Source organism: Solanum dulcamara, chromosome 11, assembly GCF_947179165.1.
Source record: "Solanum dulcamara chromosome 11, daSolDulc1.2, whole genome shotgun sequence".
NCBI lineage: Eukaryota > Viridiplantae > Streptophyta > Magnoliopsida > Solanales > Solanaceae > Solanum > Solanum dulcamara.
The window spans coordinates 47,601,197-47,626,485 of NC_077247.1; the positions used below are offsets into that span (position 1 = coordinate 47,601,197).

The following is a 25,289-nucleotide window of genomic DNA, read 5'->3' on the forward strand; positions in this document are numbered from 1 at the left end:
ATGTTAGTGATCCGCTCAAAAATTATTTGGGCTGAAATGAATGTGGATCATAACTTAATTCACACAAATTTTATTAAGTTTTAATTGTTTTATTTCCTCTTTTATAAATTTTCAACACCTATACTATATATAACATAAAAAAAAAGGCAGCCCGGTGCACTTAAGCTCCCGCTATGCGCAGGGTCCGGAAAAGGGCCCGACCACAAGGGTCTATTGTACGCAGCCTTACCTTACATTTCTGCCAGAGGCTGTTTCCAAAAAATAATATATATAAAATATCTTATAAAAAATAATTTAATAAAATTTTCTATGGATCAATTTGAACTACATATCTAATTTTTAATGAACTGAAATAAATTAAGATAAAATAAATTAAATTATTCCCTCTATTTCATATTAACTGATTTTTTAAGATAATGCACACATATTAAGAAAAGCATTCAAGGACAAAATTTGAATTATATTTTCCTCTATTACCCTTTTATTTAATCAGCCTCATAAAGATAATTAAATGTGAAATCATAAATACAAATAGTCCCTTATTGGAATATAACTTTGTAAGTAAGGTAGTTTAACTCCTAGAAAATTACAAAACTTCATTAATGCAAAGGGTAAATATGAAAAAAGATTCAAACATTCTCTTGAATTTTAAATAATTTAACTATTTTGAACAAAAAAAAAAAAATCTTGAAATTCAGTTAATATGAAATAGAATAAATAATTAATAAGAAGATCAATAACGAGTTCAAATGAACGAATTGGACGAGCTATATTTTTATAGCTAGTTATGCCGCCTCTAATTCCTACAAATATCTAAAAATATTCCAAACTTTTTGTTAAATGAAATTTAACAGCTAGTGGAGAATTTCTTGTAGTACCATCATCCAATTTAATTATAGGATCCGCAAATAGTGGAGTATCCTAGTTCTTATGAAAAAAATTACTATAATTTTAGTGTTCGAATTAGATTGTGCATTATAAATATTTTAAAGATATATATGTTGTGTTGTATTAGCATAAATATCGAAATATTATGATTTTGTTAGACAAAAAAAAAAGGTCACCTATTTCTTCTGTTTTAAATTATATTTTATTATGATTTTTTAAAATAATTATCTTTTATTATTTATCATTTTAAAAGTTCAAAACGATATTAATTATTTTTCTCCATTATATCCTTAGAAGTACTGTTTTCTAATATTACAAACACATCAATAAAATAAATATTTAATAAAAGAAGATGATGTCTTAAGAAATAAATAACAGTAAAATAGTCAAAATCCTTCTTAATTAGAGTTTTTTAAATGGGATGTAACCAAAAAATAAAACAAATAATTTGAGACGGATCAATTAAAACGAGTAATATGTTTGCATTAGAAAGTATAATGACCAAGTTTATATATAATCACCCTCGAATAGGAGGAAACCATAGTGGATAGTCAGAGAATACTTTTTTGCTTTAATATAAATATATTATTAACGTAAAATTAAAAGAATAAATAAATTTATTAGGGTTATTCTCCCAACAGATTTGATCATCCCACAGTGAAGAAGTCTAATTAGACCCAAGAGATTTTCATTTCCAACCTGCCAATATTCTCTGAGGAAGATCTAAACCCATGGCAGACCAAAGATATGCCTTTGCTCGAAAACCGCAGCCCTAAATTAAACTAATTTATTTAATTACTTTACCTTTGTTTATTCATCATGTACTTCTAACTAACTTTATTAATTTAACCTAATGTGCTTGTTAATACTATTCTCTACATTCTTTATGATACTTTTTTAATTTCAATTTTTGATAGTTTTTATTGAAGAATACTTTGATACTGATTTACATATATTTAATTGAACAAGATTAGAGAATCTAATTTTTTTTTTACTTTCTTAAAGTCCGTATTAAATTAACAATCAGATAAATTAAAACAAAAGGAATAATACTGCTTTTAAAAAAATATAATCTCAAAGGTGCATAGCTGACGTGTCCAATTTTAATCTTTGGTTCAGGTATGCCCACCCCTCTTCCCCATCTACCAAATCCATTTGATGATTTCAAAAGGGAATGTGTGCGTGTTGCTTTCAATTCATCATGCCATTATGAATTAAATATTCAAACCAGTACAACTATACTCCTTAACTACTGTATATGTAACTAATAGCTAAGCTAGCGCATGCTAATAAGTCTAATTAATGCAGAATATATATATATATATATAGTAGCCCTAAAGGACTTTAGCAATTGAAACTTGCCAGTTGCCACAAAAACTCCAAAATCATTACATTGAATAAGCCAATAATTATTGTAATAGCTAAATTAAACAATTTAAATGATCATGCATGCAAGTTTATTAATGTTCTAGAGGGAACTAACAACCCACCTCTCTACAGCTTCAACATTAAAGAGGAGTTTAATTTAGACCACAAATTTAATTTTTTTTTCTTTTTAATTTTTTTATCAAATCAAAATACTATCATATAAAATAAGACACGAAGGAAACACACATAAAATTTGAATACATTGAATTCTGTCAAAACTCATTTGATCAATTTGATTGGAAAAATAAAATAAATGAAGGTTTAGGAGGGCACATGCAAAAAAAGGGTATAGAGGAACCAAGTATAACTTTTTGCCAAAGAGTTGAGCTCACCACCAATCTCCCATCTCCATGCAAATAACATTCTCTCTTTACATATGGTTGTTTCCTTTTTGTAGACTTTTTCACATTCTACAAACTCTAAAATATAACAAAGGGATAACAAAGCAAAAAAGCAAGTGTTTTTATGCCTTTTTAACTACGTAACTGATAGTGTAATAACATTAATAAAGCTGAATTAAAGCAACAAAAAAGAGAAGAAAAAGATAAGGCTCTAACATACAAACACATTTAACTTTTGAGATCAAAAGTTTGAAAAATACAAACCTAACCCAATCCAGAAATTCTCTATAAGAAGGTAAAATACATCATACAACAATTTTAGCTAAGCTAAGATAAGCTTAACCTTTTCCCCCATTCATGTCTCTCTGTAGTATATTTTCTGCGTTTCACATGAAACAAAAAACGCAGAAATTAAATTACCGTTGAAAAACTTCTTCCATTCATTTCCTTCTAATGAAGATAGATCAAAGTTCAGGAAAATCTCATGGACGAAACACTATTAATTCGGTATGATTAAAAAAAAGAGGGAAGAAACCCTAAAATCTCATGGAGATGGGCCGAGCCCCGGAAGATCGGGCCACTGATTCGGGCTGAGAGATGCACCAGCAGCGGTGGTGCTATCATTAGCACCTCCGCTGCTGCTGTTGCTGGCTGAGCTATTCGGCCAAATATTATTGTTGTTGTTGTTGATGAACCTTTGCGTCCATGAACTCAAAGGCCTTGTAGGTTGAAACTGCAACGTTTGATCAGATGGGTAAAAAGATGATTCCATATTGGGCTTTTGGTAAAATCCAGTATTTTCCATTTGTTGGTTAATTTGAACCTTAGGAGGAGTACTAGTTGGAATATTGAAATTACCAAATTGGTTGTTATTGTTATTACTGGCCGAAATTACCCCAAGCTGAGATTGAATATTGACACCTTGTGATAACTGACTCATTGATTGCATGGCAGCTAAAGAAGACAAAAATCCTCCACCAACACCACCACCATACAGAGAACTCATCGATGGAAGTGACGGCGGTTGAGATCTCGAATTGTTACCTGAGAAAAAAGCAGCAGCAGCAGCTGCTGATAAATTCGCTATTTGTGGCGGTTGTAGTACTTGATGATGATTAGATCTAGATGAATTTTCACCAGCTGATGAAGATGAACCGCCGCTAATATTAACACCACCGCTGCCACCGGCCTTCATCGTTCGTTTACCCTTTCGGCAACCACCTCCGACGGGGACGTTCCTTAGGGTTCCGCCTTGAGTCCAATACCTCCTACACGTCTTGCAGAAATAGCGAGGCTGAGTCAAACTGTAGTTGTTGTAGTAGCAAAACTTGGTGTTGTTTGAATCACAACGAGGACATTTCTGCGGCGGTGGTTGTGGTGGCGCTGATGAGATGTTTTCCGGCATCTTCATTCTCCTTTGCTGCTGATTTCGATCATTCTCTCCTGATGATCTTCCACCAAATTGCTCCTCCATCTCACCTTTTCCCTTTTTCCGTAGTGATATAGAAAAAAACAGAAACCAATTTCAACGAGTTTTTATACTGAAACTTCTCTTCTTCTTGTACAGATGACAAAATCTGACTTAGTAACTGCGCACATGCAAGTCAAACCTTTCAATCCTAGAGATATGCTTGTAATTAAATCTCAAACAATTCTTGGCAACGTTTATATGGTCAATGCTTCATTTGAAATTATGTCATCACATATATAAGGAAACTAAAATTGAAGAGACAAAAATCCCAAAAAAATCTCAGTAGTAGATTATTACAACTTTGCAAAAAATGAGGAAAAGAAGCATTAAAAAGACAGATATAAGGAAATTAATATTAACTACCACCACCTGCCTGCCTTTTTTTTGGTTCTTCAGTAAAATAAATATAGTGATGGACTTTGTGTACGGAGGTTGCACTAAGACAAAGTCTAGGGGCAATGTTTTACTCCTAGTCTTTTTTTATCTTTAGCTTAGACAAAGTTAGAAGGAAAAAAAATGGTTGGAGTAAGGGGTAAATTGAGGGGGTGGGGGCAAATAGGCGTGCGTGTCTACATATGAATGTTCAGTTAAAGTGAGGAGAATACTGAGATGGGACCGATCAAGGAGGTATGGTTTAAGTTCTGTTTCTGTTTCGTTTGTGTTCAATCTCGTCTCAACAAATAAAGGAAAGAAGCCATAATTTTCAGTTCAACAAACTCTGAGCAGACAAGAATTTGGCAATAACGACAAATAAATTTTAATTGCTTTCTACATCAAAAGTAAAACTCCTAGCTCATAAGAGAGAGAGGAAGAGAGAGAATTTATATATGGACAAGTGATCAATGACACAAACAAGTACAGTAGCAATAGGATATTATATATAGGTGTGTTATTTTTATGTGGACCACTAGGGGAGGAATTGAAGGCGGCGGCGGCGGCAGAGAGAGGCCGGAAGGAGGTGGCGGTTAATTGTTTTCAAATGGGTTGTGTTAGGTGTGTCAGCTTAGTCATCTTTGATTCTCCACTTAGATTTTTAATTGCACTCTCTCTCTCTCTCTCTCTCTCTTCAAGAAGAACATTGTAACTCTGACATGTTGATGCTTTATCAAAAAGTTAAAGACTGATACACCCACGTCCATTGTTCATAAGATTATTGACACCGAAATTGGCAACTCGATTGACTTGACATAAACTACCCAAAGAAAAAAAATGAAGAATCACACTTATTCCTTTTAGAATTATTAAATAATTTGGGGAAAAAGTTCCTTTCTTTTCTTATTTATGGAGAGTTCCTTGCTATGTGTCTAGAGATGTTTATCAAAAGGCTTAATAAAGTACTATCAATAATTTCTTTAAACATAGGGGTCGTTTGGTAAAATATATAAAAATAATGTTAAATAGAGTGTATTAGTAATATTTATATTATTTATATTTGCATTAATTATAAATAAATTTTATTTAGATATCAAAACTATGATTTATTTTAATTAAATATCTGAATATTGAATATATAATAAATTGTTTATTAGATAGTTATCAATTTAAATTTTGAAAAAAAAACTTATGCGTATCTTAAATGTCTGTTAGATGATAGCAAGTTAAACACATAAAATATGTGAATGACATGACGAAAGATTTATCAGTTGACATATTTTTGTGTATGCTGTACACATATTTATATTCATAAAGTTTGATATTTTAAATATTTCTAAATTTTGTGCCCATTTGAATTTACACACATAACATGAAACAGAATGGGATGCTATCTTACACACAAAAAAACTAGGGATGTCAAGTGTGTGAATTGGGTTAAGCTGAAAACGTGCTAGTAAAAGTTAATGAAAATGGGTTATAACGACCCGCTAGCTAAAGATTACTTTTAAGGGGTCGTTTGGTTTATATGAATAACTTATTCCATCACTATAGTATAAATGGTAGGATAAGTTATCTTAAATTTCTCAACCAAATAAGACATCAAACTTTATCTCTAGACTATTTTTTTAGGACTATTTATATTTATCCCTTACACCAAACGACTCTTTAGTCTTTGACTAAATGAGCTAACAAACACCACTAAATCAAGGAATTAGCAATCAATAAAATTTTATTTAAACAATAAAATTTACATATTGATTTCATTTAGTTACCGATTATAAGAAAATTTAATATGCTAAAAAGATTTTAATGATAAATTAACTAGGAATTGCTGAAAAATTTTGTGGCTAAATTCATATTTTCTTGCGGTGAAATGAGTCATTACTCAAAATATTAAGAACCCACCTAATTTAAATGGAACATATTTATGTGAATTTATTTTGTCACCCGTACATAAAATAGTCTCGGGACCAAAAAGAAGGGAGCCAACCCTAGAGCAGTGGAGTCAGGATTTTTACATAGAGTGTTTAAAATTTGAAGAAGTAAATACATGAACTAGTTTAAATGGATTCGACATCTACTATATATATATATATAAAATAATTTTAATGATGTATAAATAATATAATTTTTCGCCAAAATAATTCGGATAAACCCCTACTTCACGCTGGCTCCGTCCCAGCAGCTAGAAGAATAGTACTATACTATTTGCCACTTAAGCACGTAACGTAATGCATAGCTTTAGATTCGGAGGACCTATGGATGTGGTAGAAAGCATTACCAATTGAAGTTACAAGTGCCCCCAAACTGTATAAATACACCCATACACTTTTTTGGCGGGGGTTAAAACAGGATTTATATATTAATCATAAATATGCATCATGTGGGATTGGCGGTGTTGAAGACGCCTATTACTACGGGAGTTAGGGGAGGGGATGTACAAAAATTTGTACCTTGACAAAACTTAGTCCTATTACAAGTATTCGAGCCTGCTGCTAATTTATCTGAAACAAACATAAGAGAAATTTTCATACAAAAAAAGGGAGTTAGCCTGTCGTAGAATTGCGCCCTCCCTAGTTAAAGCATCCGCCACCTGATTAGTTTCCCTAAAGCTGTGGCGTATTGGGGGATTCCCCAGCCTCCTGATTAGCTCCCTGCAATCACATAAGATGTTTTCGTAAGGAGAATGATTGTTATTAATATAGCTAATAATATCCTTGCAATCCCTGTTGATTTCCAGCGGTGTGAGGCCTCTTTCTAACGCTAGTTTGAGACCCTATAGGAGGGCTAGTAATTTTGCTTTTTCATTATTTGTGACGTGAAGATTACCAATGTAGCTTACTACCCAATCACCATTTATAATTATACACATATTTAAATCTACATCGTATATATCTTTAATAAACCATATATATTAAAGGCACATAGGCATATATATAGAGAGAGATTCATTAAGTTACTATACTATTGATAGACATTGGTAAGGGACTATTTCTAGAGGTTGCTAATTCAATATTATATACATAGACTTCTGTTTAGATGGCACCAGGGGTTTAAATTTGAAGTCTAAATTAATTTACATTATAACTTATAAGATGATTAAATTTCTGTTTTTAAAAAATAAAATTTTATCATTCCAAATACACTTGATGATGTCACCACAACTTATTGTGGTACGAGTTAAGGCCCAATGTTATTGGGCTTATCTTCATTTTGTTTTGAAAATACAAGTTCACAAAGCAACAAATTCGTCTGAATTTTACTAGGAGATTAGAGGTAACCTCTGGAAGTTGTCCCAACGAACTACTCGTGGAGAAAACATCATGTCTTTTTTCCTCTTCCAATAATCTTCCTTTTCCTATTTCACCTTTAAGAAAATAATCTTAATGTCCATTTTCCTCTTCCATAGTCTTCCCTTTTCTATTTCACCTCTAAGAAAATTATAATGTCCATTTCCCTCTTCCATAATCTTCCATATCCTATTTCACCTCTAAGAAAATAATCTTAATGTCCATTTCCTTCTTCCATAATCTTCCCTTTCCTATCTCACCTTTAAGAGAATGATCTTAGCTTGAGAAAATTATAACTTAAATTCCATTTTTTTCAAAAAAAGTCTATGAGAAAAAAATACAATTTAAAAATTTAATTGCATATACAAATCAAATCAAACTTCAAATTCAAATTAATCTGATTTCAAATCGTGATTTCGTATCACTTATCCAAACAGGCCTTAGGTGTCATTTAGACATAATTGAAATCGTGATTTTAAATTTTGATTTTAAATGTGTTTATGTATCCCATTATGAATAAAACTTCAACTTAAAATTCTGATTTCAAATCCCAAATTCACCTCAAATGTAGAACTTCAACTTCAATTTATTTTTTTAAAATTTAAAACTTGGTCAATAATTCAAAATTTTGCAAAATATATCCATTTTTTTACGTAAGTAATTACCCAAACCCACTTTATCAATCATATTTATTTTAAAAAAACATATTGTTAGTGTGTGAACATTTTAACATTTTATTAAATTGCAATTTTAGCAATTGTCCATTGATGACATTTAATGTCATCTTTATTATTCTTTCTTTAGTGCATAAAAATGTCTTTCATTATCATCTTTATTTAATGCAAGACTAAATCATTCCATTATGTATTTTAAATCTAATTATCACTAATAAGTGGTGCACTAAATCATATTATTATGTATTTTAAATCTAATTATCACTAATAAGTGGTGCACTAAATCATAATGGTACACTAAATGATGATAATGATGACATTCTATTATTTTTTCATCTTTGTATGATTTTCTCTCCTATAAATAGAGAGGTCTTCTTTGTTTTGAAATAAGAATAAGAGAAGAAAAAATTGAGAGAGTTAAGTTTATATAAAAAAGAGAGTTCTTATTAGTTGAATGGAGGTGTTCTTTGTGTAGAGCTTTAAACTCAACTCTTGTCCAGAGTTTGTTGAGTTACATTTTTGTGATAAGGCTGTTGTATCCTGGAGGGGACAAGTCAAGAGGACTACTGCTGGACCAGTGAAACGATTTACTGCAGTGGGCTTGAATCTCCTTAAAGAGAGTGAGATATTCGCGCCTCAGCCAAGAAGTGAAGTTAATTTCTTCATTTTATTTTTCAATTATAATTTGTAATCTTATAATTTCACCAACAATTTTAAGGAGATTCAATATGGCTACAATTGAAAAATCCGCGGATATCAAGATGGGAGATCTAAACAAACCATTTCGGTTTAATGGTAATCATTTCAAGAGATGGAAGGGTAAAGTACTTTTCTACTTAAGTCTTCTCAATGTTTCATATGTGTTAACTAAAAAAATCCTAATAAAGTTGACATCCTCTCCATGGATAACGATGAACTTATTTCTCATCAAGAGAAAGTGGAAAAGTACAATAATGATTCCTACAAGTGTCGGTATTATATTCTGAATTGTCTATCTGATAATTTTTATGATTATTATGATAGAACTTACTCTAGTGCAAAGAAAATATGGAAAGCATTGCAGAGTAAATATGATACCGAAGAAGCTGTAGCGAAAAAATATGCTGCTAGTCGATTTTTTCGTTTCCAAATGGTGGATGATAAATCAGTGATAGACCAAGCTCAAGATTTTATAATGATCGTTGGAGAGCTCAGGTCCGAGGAAGTCAAAATTGGAGACAACCTTATTGTTTGTGGCATAATAGACAAACTTCCACCTTCATGGAAGGAGCTTCAAAAAACTATGCGCCACAAACAAAAGGAAACCTCTCTTGAGACTTTGATAAAGAAAATCCGCATGGAAGAGGAGGCAAGGGGCCAAGATGCACTTTTACAAAATGAAGAGAGCAACATCACAACGAAGGTAAATTTAGTTACTTCAAAATATGTTACTCCTGAATCTAACAAAAATACCTCTTTGAAGCCTAAGAAGAAAAAGTTCAAGAAAAATAATGGTAGACTTCACAAGAAAAATAATGGTGAAAATAGCCAAGCACAAAATTAACAAGTTTATGATAAAGGACCGTGCTTTGTCTGTGGCAAGAGTGGGCATATTGCTCGATTTTGCAGATACCGGAAACGTGGTCCTATACCTCAGGCAAACGTTACCGAAGAGCCTTTTGTGGCAATGATTACAGACATAAACATGGTTGAGAATGTTGATGGATGGTGGTCTGACTCTGGTGCAAACCGTCATGTCTGTTATGACAAAGATTGGTTTAAAAAATATACTCCTTTTGGAGAGCCCAAAACCATCATGCTCGGTGATTCTCATACTACTCAAGTGCTTGGAACGGGAGATGTCGAATTGTGTTTTACCTCTGGAAGGATATTAACTTTGAAAGATGTACTTTATACTCCTTCCATGAGAAAAAACTTGATGTCTAGTTTTCTTCTTAATAAAGCAGGCTTTAAACAAATTATTGAATCTGATCAATATGTAATTGTGAAAAAAGGTATTTTTGTGGGAAAGGGGTATGCTTGTGATGGGATGTTTAAACTGAATGTTGAAGTGAATAAAATTTCTACTTCTGTTTACATGCTTTCTTCTACTAATTTTTGGCATGCTCGTTTGTGTCATATTAATGATCGTTATGTTGGAATCGTGAGTAATTTAGGATTAATCCCAGTGATTAAAAAGAATTTTGAAAAGTGTGAAGCTTGTAGTAAAGAAAAAATCACTAAAAGGCCTCATTTTAAAGTTGAAAGAAAAACTGATTTATTAGAATTAGTTCACACTGATATTTGTGAACTTGGACGAATTTTAACTCGTGGAGGAAATAGATATTTTATTACTTTCATTGATGATTTTTCTAAGTTTACATATGTTTACTTAATAAAAAATAAAAGTGATGCTTTTGAAAATTTTAAATTTTTTCTCCATGAGGTTGAAAATCAGTTTGGGAAGAAAATAAAAAGAATTAGAAGTGATAGATACCGTGAATATGAGTCAAATGAGTTTAATTCTTTTGTTAGATCATTGGGGATAATTCATGAAACTACTCCTCCTTATTCACCTTCATCTAATAGTGTAGCGGAAAGGAAAAATAGAACTTTGGTTGAATTGACTAATGCCATGCTTATTGAGTCAAATGCACCTTTGAATTTTTGGGGTGAAGCTATTTTGACTGCGTGTTATGTGTTAAATCGAGTGCCTCATAAAAAGACTAAACTAACACCTTTTGAGTTGTGGAAAGGTCATAAGCCAAATTTGGGATATCTAAGAGTTTGGGGTTGTCTAGCCTTTGTGAGGCTAATGGATCCCAAAGTTACAAAATTGGGTAAGAAAGTTACTACTTGTGCTTTTCTTGGTTATGCTTCAAATAGTACAGCCTATAGATTTTTTAATCTTGAAGATAATATTGTAATAGAATCAGGTGATGCTATTTTTCATGAAAATAAATTTCCTTTTGATTCTAAAAATAGTGGGGGTCAAAGAATTGAACAAAATATTTTATCACTACCTAGTTCTTCTTCTTCCATTTTAAAAAATAAAGAAATTGATGATTTTGAGTTAAGAAGAAGTAAAACAGCTAGAGTAGAAAAAGATTTTGGGTCTGATTTTTATGTTTTTAATGTTGGAGATGACCCTTTCACTTTACAAGAAGCTTTATCTTCGTATGATTCTATTTTTTGAAAAGAGACTGTAAATGATGAAATGGAATCACTAATTTCTAATAAAACTTGGAAGTTAGTTGATTTACCACCAGGTTGTAAAACAATTGGTTGCAAATGGGTCTTACGAAAAAAGTTAAAACCAGATGGATCAATCGATAAATATAAGGCTAGACTAGTTGCTAAAGGGTTTAAGCAACTAGAAGGCCTAGAGTTTTTTGATACTTTTTCTCCGGTTACAAGAATTACATCCATTAGACTTTTAATTGCTATGGCTGCAATTTTTGATTTGCATATTCATCAAATGGATGTAAAAACTGCTTTTTTAAATGGAGAACTTAATGAAAAAATTTATATGGAACAACCTGAAGGTTTTGTTGAAGCAGGCCAAGAAAACAAAGTATGTAAACTTACTAAATCCCTATATGGCTTGAAACAGGCACCAAAGCAATGGCATGAAAAGTTTGATTCCTGCATGATTGAAAATGATTTTAAAACAAATGAGTGTGATAAGTGCATATATCATAAGTCTTGGAATAATACACATGTTATTATTTGCCTATATGTTGATGATTTATTGATCTTTGGCTCGAATATGAATGTTATTGATGATACTAAGAACATTCTTAGAAGCCATTTTGATATGAAAGATCTTGGTGAGGCAAATTTTATTCTAGGAATAAAAATTACTAGAACATGTGATGGAATTTTCCTTGACTAGTCACATTATGTTAAGAAAATTTTAAAAAAATATAACTTTCTTGATTGCAAGCATGTTTTAACTCCTTTTGATTCAAGTGTACACTTGTTTCCTGTTCAAAGTGAAATTGATGTGATAAATCAAAAGGAATATGCTAGCGTAATTGGAAGTTTGAGATATGTGACTGATTGCACTAGGCCTGATATTGCATATGCAGTAGGAGTACTTAGCAGGTTTACTAGCAAGCCAGGTAATGAACATTGGCATGCTATAACAAGAGTTATGAGATATTTAATTGGAACAAAAACTTGTGGTTTGTTCTATAAAAAATATCCTGCTGTACTTGAAGGCTTTTCTGATGCAGATTGGAACACTCTAGCAGGTGATTCCTGTTCTACCACTGGTTATATTTTTACATTGGGTGGTGGTGCTGTTTGTTGGAAATCAAAAAAACAAACTATAATTGCTAACTCTACCATGGAGGCTGAACTAATTGCTTTAGCTTCAGCTAGTGAGGAAGCGAATTGGTTAAGAGATTTATTATTTTAAATACCTTATTTTGAAAAACCAATTCCTCCAATTTTAATTCATTGTGATAGCACTGCAGCAATTGGTAGAGTTCAAAATCGTTATTACAACGGTAAATCCAGACCTATAAGGAGGAAACACAGTAATGTAAGATCATATTTGACAAGTGGTACCATTAATGTTGATTATGTCAAATCTTGTGAAAATCTTGCAGATCCTCTTACTAAGGCCTTAACAAGAGAAAAGGTCTGGAGCACATCGAGGGGGATGGGATTGAAGCCTATAAATCCATGAGTCATATATGAGGAAACCCAACTTGGAGACTAGAGATCCTATAACCAGGTTCAATGGGAAAAACGAATCATATGATGACTTGTTGTGAAAAAAAATGCACTATTTTTATTCCCTCCCTATGATGTGAGTGCATTGTTTCCTGTAGTGAATTGAGGAGGTTGAGTTTAAATAACTCTTAATGAAAATCTGTAGCCCGTATGGGTGGAGTGTTAAATTTACAGGAGCACTCTTGATAGATTTCACCTATGTGAGTATGGAAGTAGGCCGTTTCCTATGAGAATTAGGCTTATTCTCAAAAGCACTCATAAAATTGGGATAGCACAAGGCCGTAATGTGCTGGCTTATAAAGCTTGTGACAATACCTTGATTACTATGTGTGAGCAGTAATATTTTATGTCCCTTAAGCAGTCATAGTTCAAGTCTGAGACCACTACGACTCTGGAGTAAAAGTTATTGTTTCACTAAGTGGAGGTTCAATGCAGAGCACACTTTCATTATGTATAGTAATCTTCCTTCAGCTGATAAACTCTCTTATACAATATTAAAATGAGTGGGGGATTGTTAGTGTGTGAACATTTTAACATTTTATTAAATTGCAATTTTAGCAATTGTCCATTGATGACATTTAATGTCATCTTTATTATTCTTTCTTTAGTGCATAAAAATGTCTTTCATTATCATCTTTATTTAATGCAAGACTAAATCATTCCATTATGTATTTTAAATCTAATTATCACTAATAAGTGGTGCACTAAATCATATTATTATGTATTTTAAATCTAATTATCACTAATAAGTGGTGCACTAAATCATAATGGTACACTAAATGATGATAATGATGACATTCTATTATTTTTTCATCTTTGTATGATTTTCTCTCCTATAAATAGAGAGGTCTTCTTTGTTTTGAAATAAGAATAAGAGAAGAAAAAATTGAGAGAGTTAAGTTTATATAAAAAAGAGAGTTCTTATTAGTTGAATGGAGGTGTTCTTTGTGTAGAGCTTTAAACTCAACTCTTGTCCAGAGTTTGTTGAGTTACATTTTTGTGATAAGGCTGTTGTATCCTGGAGGGGACAAGTCAAGAGGACTACTGCTGGACCAGTGAAACGATTTACTGCAGTGGGCTTGAATCTCCTTAAAGAGAGTGAGATATCCGCGCCTCAGCCAAGAAGTGAAGTTAATTTCTTCATTTTATTTTTCAATTATAATTTGTAATCTTATAATTTCACCAACACATATTTTTTCACAAACTTTTAACTTCAAATTAATCTTTGCCCAAATGATGATTTGAGTTATTTATTTTTTTGGATAAAGATGATTTGATTTTGAGTTCATGTCAAATGCTAACTTTCCAATTTCACCTCCATTTTAGCCACGCTATTGCCATTCCTAGTCCACACTTCAGCCCCGCCTTTTTTTGTCGGGAATTTGGCACCGTACGCTAATTAACACATATAATTCGTATACAATAGCCTGTTTTTAGAAGTTAGTACAAAATGATCATTTCATACGTTTTCGGTCAAAAAGTTAGCACCATGCATGACTCCTAATTATTTTCTTGTAACATAGACCCAAGAAGCCATGGCCAAAACTCCCAATAAATTTATATACATTTGCCTATATCGATATTCATTGATCCGTATTCATCTAGTAAATTAATATACCTTTATAATTTTATGTTGAAATATATTGATTTATATGCGTTTGTTTGAGCCAAAATTGATATCCGTTATGTATCAATATTGAATATAAAAAATTGGGATATAACTCATATTCAATCAATGCAATTGTTTTAATATTCAATTTCAACATTTATTATGGGAATCATGTATATCAAGATCACGCAATGTTAAACACTGTAAAAAAAAAAAAAAAAAACTTGATATCGAGCGTGATAGCATAATAGTTCATGTCCCTAAGACAAATTTGCTTTGTTATTCACTATTCAGGCGTATGTATCTCTCTTAATTGTGGTGATGCTATGATGTAGTAAATATGAGAAAATTTATTCTCTTCTTGTTATGTTAATTTTCTGTTGTTATTAGAAGGATCCTAGTCTATTGAAGGCGGTTTGGGTTGGCATTGGAGATGGATTTTTCACGAAAAAATTTCTGCTTGCTCCAAAATTGAATGGAGGTCAACTATATACTTAATGGTATTAAAGTATATTTCCTTCTACTTTTGGGCGTGATATCAAGAAAAACAATTCACTTCCCTATTTTGATGTGGGATGGATATATAAATGACTATTAAATGCCAATTCGTTTAGATTTTATTTTGCCAAATAAATTTTTGATTAAAAACATGCCAATTCTATCTAGAAATTGTAAGTACTTGGCAATTTTTCATTTTTGTCACATTATTGCCTATGCCGAGGTTGTATACCAAAAAACTATGAAAAAAATATTAAAATACATATCTTATTTTATCATAATTTCTAAAATTTTCTTTCATTTTAAAAGATTTCAAAAAATCTCTTTCAATACATCCCTATTGCCCTCTAAAATACATTCCTCCCCTCTCTGACACATCTTTTTCCTACGTATCCAGATGTCCATCCCCGTGACATATCACTCTCCTTTCGGATACGTCCTTCCATGTGAATACATTCCTCCCCTCTCTGACACATCTTTTTCTTTACGTATCCAGATGTCCATCCCCATGACATCACTCCCCTCTCGGATACGTCCTTCCATGTGCATGCGGACGTCCCTTCCCCTTCCTCTTTTTTTTTTTCGTTTCAAGCATGGACCTTAACTTACCGAACTGGCTTAGTAAAGTAGAAATCATTAGCTGTCAACTGTTCATAGTCAGCAGTGGAAGAGGGCGTATCTTCCACGAAGATTCAGACAAAATCGAGCTTGGATGGAATTGAACAAGATTGGGCGAATGAATACCGGAGGTCTGCTTGATGTATTCGAACGTCTAGTGATTGTATCGAAATCCATAAATTTTTAAAATTTAAAAAAGAGTAGAAAAATAATATAATTAACTCTTATAATTAACTCTTAATATTATGAAATTTATGTAAATTAAACAAAATGATTACCAGCGTCAAGGAGTTGGACTGAGCAACCAATTTGTCATCGCGGCCTTGCTTAGCCCAAGCCCAGAAAGAGAGACGAAAGCTACAGAGGTAAGCCCTGCCCAACAACATCAATTGATAAAGAAGGCCCAGGGGATGCTATCTGCCTTCACCGGTAACTGGGAGTTGTGACATTGTACACTATCCTTACCTTTTATGAGGCGATCACTTCAAAGATAAAAAGAGGAATAATTTCGCAACATACTTTATTTATATCGAGTCTATCGATTGGTAGAGCCATAAGTGCATTTTGATTAGGGTCATGATCATGCTGTCCATTAGGGTATTATCGTATTAAGTACTACCCTTTTTAACATTTTATTATCCTTATCGCATAATAAGTAAGAATGACAATGGGGTGAAACAGATTTGAGGCTTAAACCCGCAAAAATTTCAGCAGATTTAGAGGGGCTTAAACCCGCAAAATATTCAGCCTTCCCTACAAATACGAATCAACTCGCCCGTTAGGCCAGCCGAAATCTCATAGAAAAGCAGGGTTGGGGGAAGCAAATTCAGCTAAGTGAATATGTCCGTGCTTGTATTACAAATAAGCAAGCAAAGGAACTAAGTTCAAACATATTAGCAAAAAAAAAAACATTTCACTAAATTATTCAATTTAAACTTCCACTTGCCGTCTCAATGCTTCTTGTGATCACCAGATCCCCCTGCACGCCTCCTCTTCTGCTCCACCTCATCTTCATCCATAGTTTTCTCCCTCGTATCTTCCTTCCTATTACCCATATGATCTTCCATGTAATCCTCAGCGAACTTCCTGTCATCGTCCGAACTGACAACGGTTTCCTTAATCTTCTGAGTCGTCTCCTTTGCCGCTCCCATAGCATCTTGCATTGTTTGCTTAGCTTTATCAGCTATTGCCTGTGCTGTCTCCGCAACTTTGCTCGCTCCTTCTTTCGTGGCCTCTTTTGTATCGTCTGTGTACTCTTTCGTCTTGTCAGCCATGGACCCTGCAGTGTCTTTAGTCTTTTCCTTCATGTCATTTGCTCGCTCTTTCTCCCTCTCTGTAGTGTCGTGTGCCATTTCGGCTGCCGTGTCTTTCCCTTCTTTAGCTTTGTTGGCCACCTTCCCCGCCATGTCGCTCGTCTTGTCCTTAATGCTCTCTGCGCTTTGGTTCGTTTTCTCCTTCATGTCTTCGGCTGTCCGCTTAGTTTCATCCATGGACTCTTTCACATCGTCTTTTGTTTTATTAGCCATCTCCCTCATAGGAGATTTCTCTTCTTTAACACCTCTATCGAAGTCTTGCCTTCTTTTTAAATCTTCTGATGCATGGAGTCCCTTGAAAACACAAATAGAAAAACATTTGAGTCCAACAACATACACACAGTATAATTCCATAAATTGAAAATACATTTGAGTCCTCCAAACATAAAATGAAATGTATAATGTTCCAACATAATTTAAAATGGTATCGGAGCACTAATTTTATTTTTTTTAATTAAGGGGGGCCACTGATCTAAAGTTGTAAAATCGATTTTGTAACAAGCTAGCAAAACACTAAAAAAGAAAAGCTCAGCTCCCGACGATCAATTTTTTTCTTTACACTATTAGACCACTTCAGAGGTAGCTGAGTAATTCCTTATAGCTACAAATAAAGTGAAAAAAAGTCGACAAAACAGCGTAAAAATATATTTATACGATCTGATTCAAAAGTAACTGCAAGTGACTAGATCTATTTAGAGATGATTGGTAACAAAGAAGTTTGATTCGGATTTTTTATAAATCAAACTAATAAAAAAATTAAATTTTTCGATATCAATTTTTCGAGAGTTTCTCGATATTCTCGCACAAAAGTGCTTCTTAAAAAAATTTCTAATACAAAATATCAACATATAAACTTTATAATATAACTTTATTAGATGAGCTTTTTTTATTTCTCGCACAGAAGTGCTTCTTAAAAAAAAATTTAGTACAAAATATCAACATATAAAATATATAAAATGAAGGCAGAACATTGAAGTTTTAACTTTATAATATAACTTTATAAGATGAGCTTTTTTTTTTGTATATTATTTAAATGGCTTCTCAAGTCCAAATCTAAAGGTAAGAAAAAAACAAAAATTATGAAAAAATTTTAAAAAATATTTATAAATTATATTTTAATAAATATTTTTATGTATAAAATAATTTAAAAGTAATATATCTATAATCGGGTCGGTTTGAATTCGATTTGACTTTTTTTTAAGTTAAAACCAACCCAACCTATAATGATCGAATTTTTTTTTCTAACACCAAACCAAGTCAAACCAAACCACTAATCAGATTTTTTTTTTCCGATTTGATTGAATTTATCAATTTAGTGCTGTTTATCGGTTCCTAATTACAATAGACTAATAATTGAACAAGTACTCCATTTCTTTGTCCTACTACTTTTAAGTCGGTTTTAAAAAAACAATTGACACTACCTTTTTGTCTCTTCAATCAAATTTTCTACCTAACATGTTTAGAATGAGAAGATTAAAAATCATTTGGTACATTTGACACATTTTAAATATAAGATCATAAAGGTTCAAGTCTCTTTTATTTTTTTCAAAATTAGTGCTTAAGTCAAAAGCAGAACAAACAAATTAAAACTGAGAGGGTATATTTGATTGTCTGAAGTGGTTCTATTTCACTTTCATTTTAAGTGAATTAGAGGAGGCGCATTTCCCCCCTAATTTCTTCATTTAGACAGTCAAAACGTATGAAAGATACATCCATAAAGAAATGAAGGAAACAAAAATATTACTACAATAATACCTCAGATTGATTAGGGGAAGATGAGAAGCAGACATGGGAGATTTTGTGTCGAATAACAAGAGAGGTTGTTTGAGGAATAGTCTTCGAAGGGTTAAAGAAGGAGACATTGCGGCGAAGGAAAATTGAAGAGGGTCGAGGAAGTGCCTTTGACAGGTTCAAAATGGCGTTTGTAGTGATTGACATCGCTGCCATTCTTTTTTGCTATGAGAAAAATTTAAGGTTGAGAGTTTCTTTTTTTGTGAGAGATTTATTGCAGTTTCTGTGATACGGGTTTGCACAATTTGCAAATTTTCATTCGGCAAATGGCTTTGATGTTATAGTGACAAAGTTGCAAAAGATGAAGAAATTGGTGTCGTCTTAATAGTGTGACACGTTTGGTTGTAAACGCCACGTATAGAGAAAACATTCAAAATTGTTACACGACGCACAAGTTGTGATTGGTGTTATGCAGAGATGCAATTGACCCTCCTTTTTCCTTTTTTTTTTATTACAAGATATTTGGCACAGTTGATGCAAAACACAATTTTGAGCATTTACCTAACCTCTTTTGGTGCCGACATATTTTTTGACTATCATGGATAGCGTCACACTGTTAGTCACTTAAATCATTAAAAACGATTACTATTCATTAATGTGAAATGTAATGTAAAAGTTACAACAAATAAATAAGTGTCTCGAATAGTTGGGCAATTAGTCCGCGCACAATCAACAAGAAGAAGATTAGAGATATAATACATATACTGCAATTATTTTTTTCTCTCCTTTGTATCTCATTTCTCCTCTCAATATATCTCTTTTTAATTACTTTGCTATTTACTAAAATAAGTTATTATATAACACGTTATCAGCATGAAGCTTCAGCTATTTTTTTTCAAGGTAACAAAAAGTGAAAATAATTTTATTTAATTTTATTGTCATAAAATGGCAAATATTTCAAAACTTGAATTTGTGACTCTGAACATTTCTTGAAAAGGCTACTCATCATGGCACTTGATGCCGAAATTCATTCAGAATCAATGGGTCTGGCAGACACTATTAAATATGACAATACGGCATCCAATCAAGACCGTGCTAAAGCCATGATATTTCTCCGCCACCATCTTAACGAGGGGCTAAAATTACAATATCTCACATTAAAAGACCTCATTAAATTGTGAAAAAATTTAAAAGAAAAATATGACCACTTGTAGTTGGTCATGCTTCCACAAGCTCGTCATGATTGACTAAATCTGAGATTAATGAATTTCAAAAATATAACTGAATATAATTCTGCTCTGTTTAGAATTATAGCTCAGTTAAATTTATGCGGAGAAAAAATCACTGAGCAGGATAAACTAGAAAAAACATACTCCACATTTCCACCCACGAATATACTCCTGCAGCAACAATATCATGAACAAGGGTTTAAAAAATATTCTGAATTACTTTCTCAACTTCCGATTGCTGAACACCACAATGAATTATTAATGAAAAATCATGATAGTCGGCTTGTTGGTTCTTTGCCATTTTCTGAAGTGAATCAGGCAAAATATAACCAACGAGAAAGAGGTCATAGCCCAAGTCGTGGTCGTGATCGTGGTCAAAGAAGAAATTTTAATCATAATGCTCGGCTGACACCGAAAAATAATCAGCAATATAAAAAGAAGAGTGAAAAGCCTGAAGCTTTACCCAAGAAAAATTCAAAAAGCATATGTTATAGATGTGGAGGTGTGGGGCACTGATCGCGGACTTGCCGGTCATCAAAGCGTCTTGTTCAGCTATATCAGGCATCCCTGAAAATGGCAGAAAATAATTCAGAGACAAACTTTATCTCTGAAGATAATATAGAGCCTATGCACCTTGATGTAGCTGACTTCTTTCATTTTTCAGACAAAAATATGAATATTGATAGGACTAATAATATGTAAATATTTTTCTTTTTATCTATATTAAATATGATGTTTGTATTTTCCTAGTCAATGTAAATAAATAAAATTTGTGTAATATACCATGTGTTAATACTTATTTTATTTCTTATTGAAGAAAATATGAAAATGCCTCAAATCTTATTTGGATCAATGATAAATCAAGAGAATATTTATGTAATTGATAGTGAAACAACTCATGCTATTTTTAAAGACGATAAATATTATTTCAATTTGCTTAGAAGAAAAGCTAATGTTACTATAATTTTTGATAATTCAAAAATGATAGAAGGCTCCGGAAGAGCTATTATAATTCTGCCTGAGGGGACAAAAATTGTTATAGAAGATGCACTATTCTCTTCTAAATCTCCTAGAAACTTGTTAAGTTTTAAAGATATCCGCAGAAATGGATATCATGTAGAGACACTAAATAAAATGAATATTGAATATCTTGGTATAACCAAGAGTGTCTCTGGCCAAAAATATATTTTGGAAAAATTACTAAATTTGTCCTCTGAACTATATTGTGCAAAAATTAGTGCAATTGAAGCACATATGATCGTAAACCAGAAGTTTACTGATCCAAATACATTTGTGTTATGGCATGATTGAATATGTCATCCTGGATCAATAATGATAAGGCGAATTCTTGAAAATTCAACTGGACATCCATTAAAGAACCAGAAGATTCTTACAAATGATGAATTTTCATGTGCTGCTTGTTATCAAGGCAAATTAATTGTCAGACCATCGATCCTGAAGGTCGACATCGAATCTCCTGACTTTTTACAGCGTATACATGGAGATATATGTGGACTTATTCATCCACCTAGTGGATTTTTTAGAGATTTTATGATTCTAATAGATGCATCATCTAGATGGTCTCATGTGTGCCTCTAATCATCCCGCAACCTGGTATTTGCAAAATTATTGGCACAAATAATAAAATTAAGGACGCAATTCTCAAATTATCCAATTAAGGCCATTCGCCTTGATAATGCTGGAGAATTTACCTCCCAAGCTTTTAATGATTATTGCTTATCAATTGGGATAAAAATTAAATATTATATTGCTCATGTTCATACTCAAAATGGCCTTGCAAAGTCATTTATGAAGCGTCTACAATTGATAGCAAGACCTCTACTAATGAAAATAAAATTGTCAATTACTGTTTGGGGTCATGCTATCTTACATGCGACAACACTTGTATGTCTCAGATCGACACATTATAATAAATACTCTTCGTCACAATTAGTATATGGTCATGAACCCAATATAGCCCATTTAAATTTTTTTTATTATGTAGTGTACGTGCCTGTAGCACCACCACAACGGACAAAAATGGGCCTTAACAAAGGTTGGGCATATACGTTGGGTTTGACTCACCTTCCATAATTCGATACCTTGAACCATTGACTAGAGATTTATTTAGTGCTCAATTTGCAGTTTGTCGGTTTGATGAAACACTTTTCCCTCCATTAGGGGGAGAGAAAAAGAAACCGAAAAAGAAAAAGAAATTGCGTGGAAAGTTTTATCACTATCACATTTTGATCCACGTACCCACACATATGAGCAGGAGGTCCAGAAGATCATCCACTTACAGAAAATAGCAAATCAAATGCCAGATGCATTTATTGATTTGCCACCAGTAACTAAGTTACATATCCCTGCAGTGAATGTGCTTATCCGAATTGATGTCCCAAAAGGACCATCTGCTAGTATCATAGATTCTGAATCAGAAACACGCCTGAAGCGTGGTAGACCATTGGGTTCAAAGGATAAAAATCCTAGAAAGAGAAGCGTAAAAAATAATACTACAAAAAAACCTCCTGAAGAAGGTCAAGATTTGCGTACTCTTGATATTTCTGAAGAAATCAGTGAGCTCGAGACTCAAGTGAATGAAGAAATTTTAATAATTTCTGCGGGTGATGAGATAAATCTAGATCGATCGAAAATTACGGTGGATAATGTTTTTGCATATAATTTTACAATTAACCTTATGCAAGATAGTGAAAATTTTGAGTCTAAATCCGTCGAAGAATGTCAACGTAGATGTGATTGGCCAGAATGGCAAAAGACAATTCAATCAGAATTAGACTCGCTTGCTAAATGTGAGGTTTTTGGACCTGTAGTCCAAACTCCAGAAGGTGTAAAACCAGTTGTCTATAAATGGGTTTCTGTACGAAATAAAATGAGAGAAATGAAATTATAAGATACAAGACTCGCCTTGTTGCACAAGGATTCTCTCAAAACCCAGAGTCACCTATAGAGAAATATATTCACCGATTATGGATGAAATAACTTTTCGATATCTCATCAATTTAGCTGTATATAAAAATCTTAAAATACATCTAATGGATGTAGTTACAACTTACCTTTATGATTTACTTGATAATGAAATTTACATAAAAATTTCAGCAGGATTAAAATTGTCTGCAGCATGTAAAAAGTCACGAGAAATATACTCAATAAAACTGCAAAGATCATTATATGGTCTGAAACAATCAGGGCGCATGTGGTATAATCGCTTAAGTGAATACTTAATAAATATAAGCTATATTAATGATGTTATTTGTCCATGTGTTTTTATTAATAAAACGGAATCAGAGTTTTTTATACTCGCCATTTATGTTGATGATATAAATCTCATTAGAACCCCTGAAGAGGTCCAAAAGGAGATTGAGTATCTAAAGAAAGAATTTGAGATGAAAGACCTTGAAAAGACAAAACTTTGTCTAGGTCTGCAAATTAAATATTTAGCAGACGGGGTTTTTGTCCATCAATTTGTCTACACTGAGTAAATCTTAAAAAGATTTTACATGGACAAAGCACATCTATTAAGTTTTCCAATGGTTGTTCAATCACTTGAAGTGGAAAAAAATCCATTTCGACCTTCAGAAGAGGACGAAGAACTTCTTGGTCCTGAAGTACCATATCTTAGTGCAATTGGTGCACTTATGTATCTTGCTAACGCAATCAGACCTCATATAATATTTTCTGTTGATTTGCTGGCAAGGTATAGTTCATCCTCAACGCAAAGGCATTGGAACGGTATCAAACACATTTTGCGATACCTGAAGGGTACTATTGATATGAGTTTGTTTTATACTAACAAAGGTTGCGCAGACCTTATTGGTTATTCAGATGCAGATTATTTATCAGACCCTCATAAATTTCGATCTCAGATAGGTTATCTGTTTACACACGGAGGAACTGCTATATCATGGCGATCTACAAAGTAGTCTATAGTTGCTACTTCTTCAAATCATGCTGAAATAATAGTAATTAATGAAGCAAGTAAAGAATGTGTGTGGTTGAGATCGATTATACAGTTCATCAAAGAAAGTGCGGTTTGGAAAATAATGTTGAAGTACCCACAATTATATTCGAAGACAATGCCGCATGCATAGCTCAATTGAAAGGTGGCTTCATAAAATGAGACAAAACGAAATATATTTCACCAAAATTATTTTTCACACATGATCTTCAAAAGAATGGTGTTATTGATGACAATAAGTTCGTTCTAGTGATAATCTTGCAGATTTATTCACAAAGACATTATCAACATCAACTTTTGAGAAGCTAAGATATAAGATTGGAATGAGTTGTCTCCAAAATATCAAATGAAGTTTTCATCAGGGGAGTAAAATACGCATTGTACTCTTTTTCCCTTAACTATGGTTTTGTCCCACTGGATTTTCCTAGTAATATTTTTAATGAGGCAGCAATCAAGGCGTATTATCAGATGTGTGTACTCTTTTTCCTTCATTAGGTTTTTTCCCACTGGATTTTTCCTAGTAATATTTTTAACGAGGCACAATATCTATGAAGGTTTAGAATAACTATATATATTTATTTATTTTTACTAGAATTTTTTTTAACATCCAAGGGGAAGCGTTATAAATTGGATGTCACTATCAAGTGGGACCCACCACTTGAATAGTTGGGCAAGTTGTCTTGAATAGTTGGGCAATTAGTCCACATTGCCTACTTTCTTTTTCCTATATAATGTGCACAATCAACAAGAAGAAGATTAGAGATATAATACATATACTGCAATTACTCTTTTCTCTCCTCTGTTTCTCATTTCTCCTCTCAATATATCTCCTTTTAATTACTTTGTTATTTACTAAGTTAAGTTATTATATAACAATAAGAAAATATTAATTCATAAAATTATTTATCCATCAATTTATGAGAAAGTGAGTGAAACATATTCTGTACATATGGAATAAAAAAAGTATAACTTTTAGGAGTCACATAGTGTAAGCATGGGCGGAGTAAGTCAAAATTTAGTTTTTTATATATATTGACAACTCTTAACATAAGTTGAAGGTTTAGCGTAGTGGCTAAGAGGTTGTAAAAATTGATTGAGATTGTGTAGCAATATTTATTTTTTTACT

The 25,289-nt window shown here is 32.5% G+C and overlaps 2 protein-coding genes across 2 annotated transcripts; both read right to left on the bottom strand.

The window, feature by feature from the left end:
* Positions 1–3,139: 3,139 nt before the first annotated feature.
* On the bottom strand, positions 3,140–4,131 carry LOC129873585 (dof zinc finger protein DOF1.1-like). Its single transcript, XM_055948708.1, has one exon. It carries the CDS (start codon positions 4,129–4,131, stop codon positions 3,202–3,204), a length of 930 nt encoding a protein of 309 aa, XP_055804683.1. The 3' UTR covers positions 3,140–3,201.
* Positions 4,132–16,745: 12,614 nt separating this feature from the next.
* LOC129875103 (late embryogenesis abundant protein 76-like) lies at positions 16,746–19,335 on the bottom strand. Its single transcript, XM_055950537.1, has 2 exons — positions 18,983–19,335; positions 16,746–17,521 (listed from the first exon to the last, which is right to left on the bottom strand). Exons 1-2 carry the CDS (start codon positions 19,172–19,174, stop codon positions 16,865–16,867), a joined length of 849 nt encoding a protein of 282 aa, XP_055806512.1. The 5' UTR covers positions 19,175–19,335; the 3' UTR covers positions 16,746–16,864.
* Positions 19,336–25,289: the final 5,954 nt, after the last annotated feature.

Coding starts and splice junctions, on each gene's coding strand:
- LOC129873585 (XM_055948708.1), bottom strand. CDS start 4,131: ATGGAGGAGCAATTTGGTGGAAGATCATCAGGAGAGAATGATCGAAAT.
- LOC129875103 (XM_055950537.1), bottom strand. CDS start 19,174: ATGGCAGCGATGTCAATCACTACAAACGCCATTTTGAACCTGTCAAAG. Junction 17,522..18,982: donor CTTCCCCTAATCAATCTGAG/GTATTATTGTAG, acceptor TGTGTTTTCAAG/GGACTCCATGCATCAGAAGA.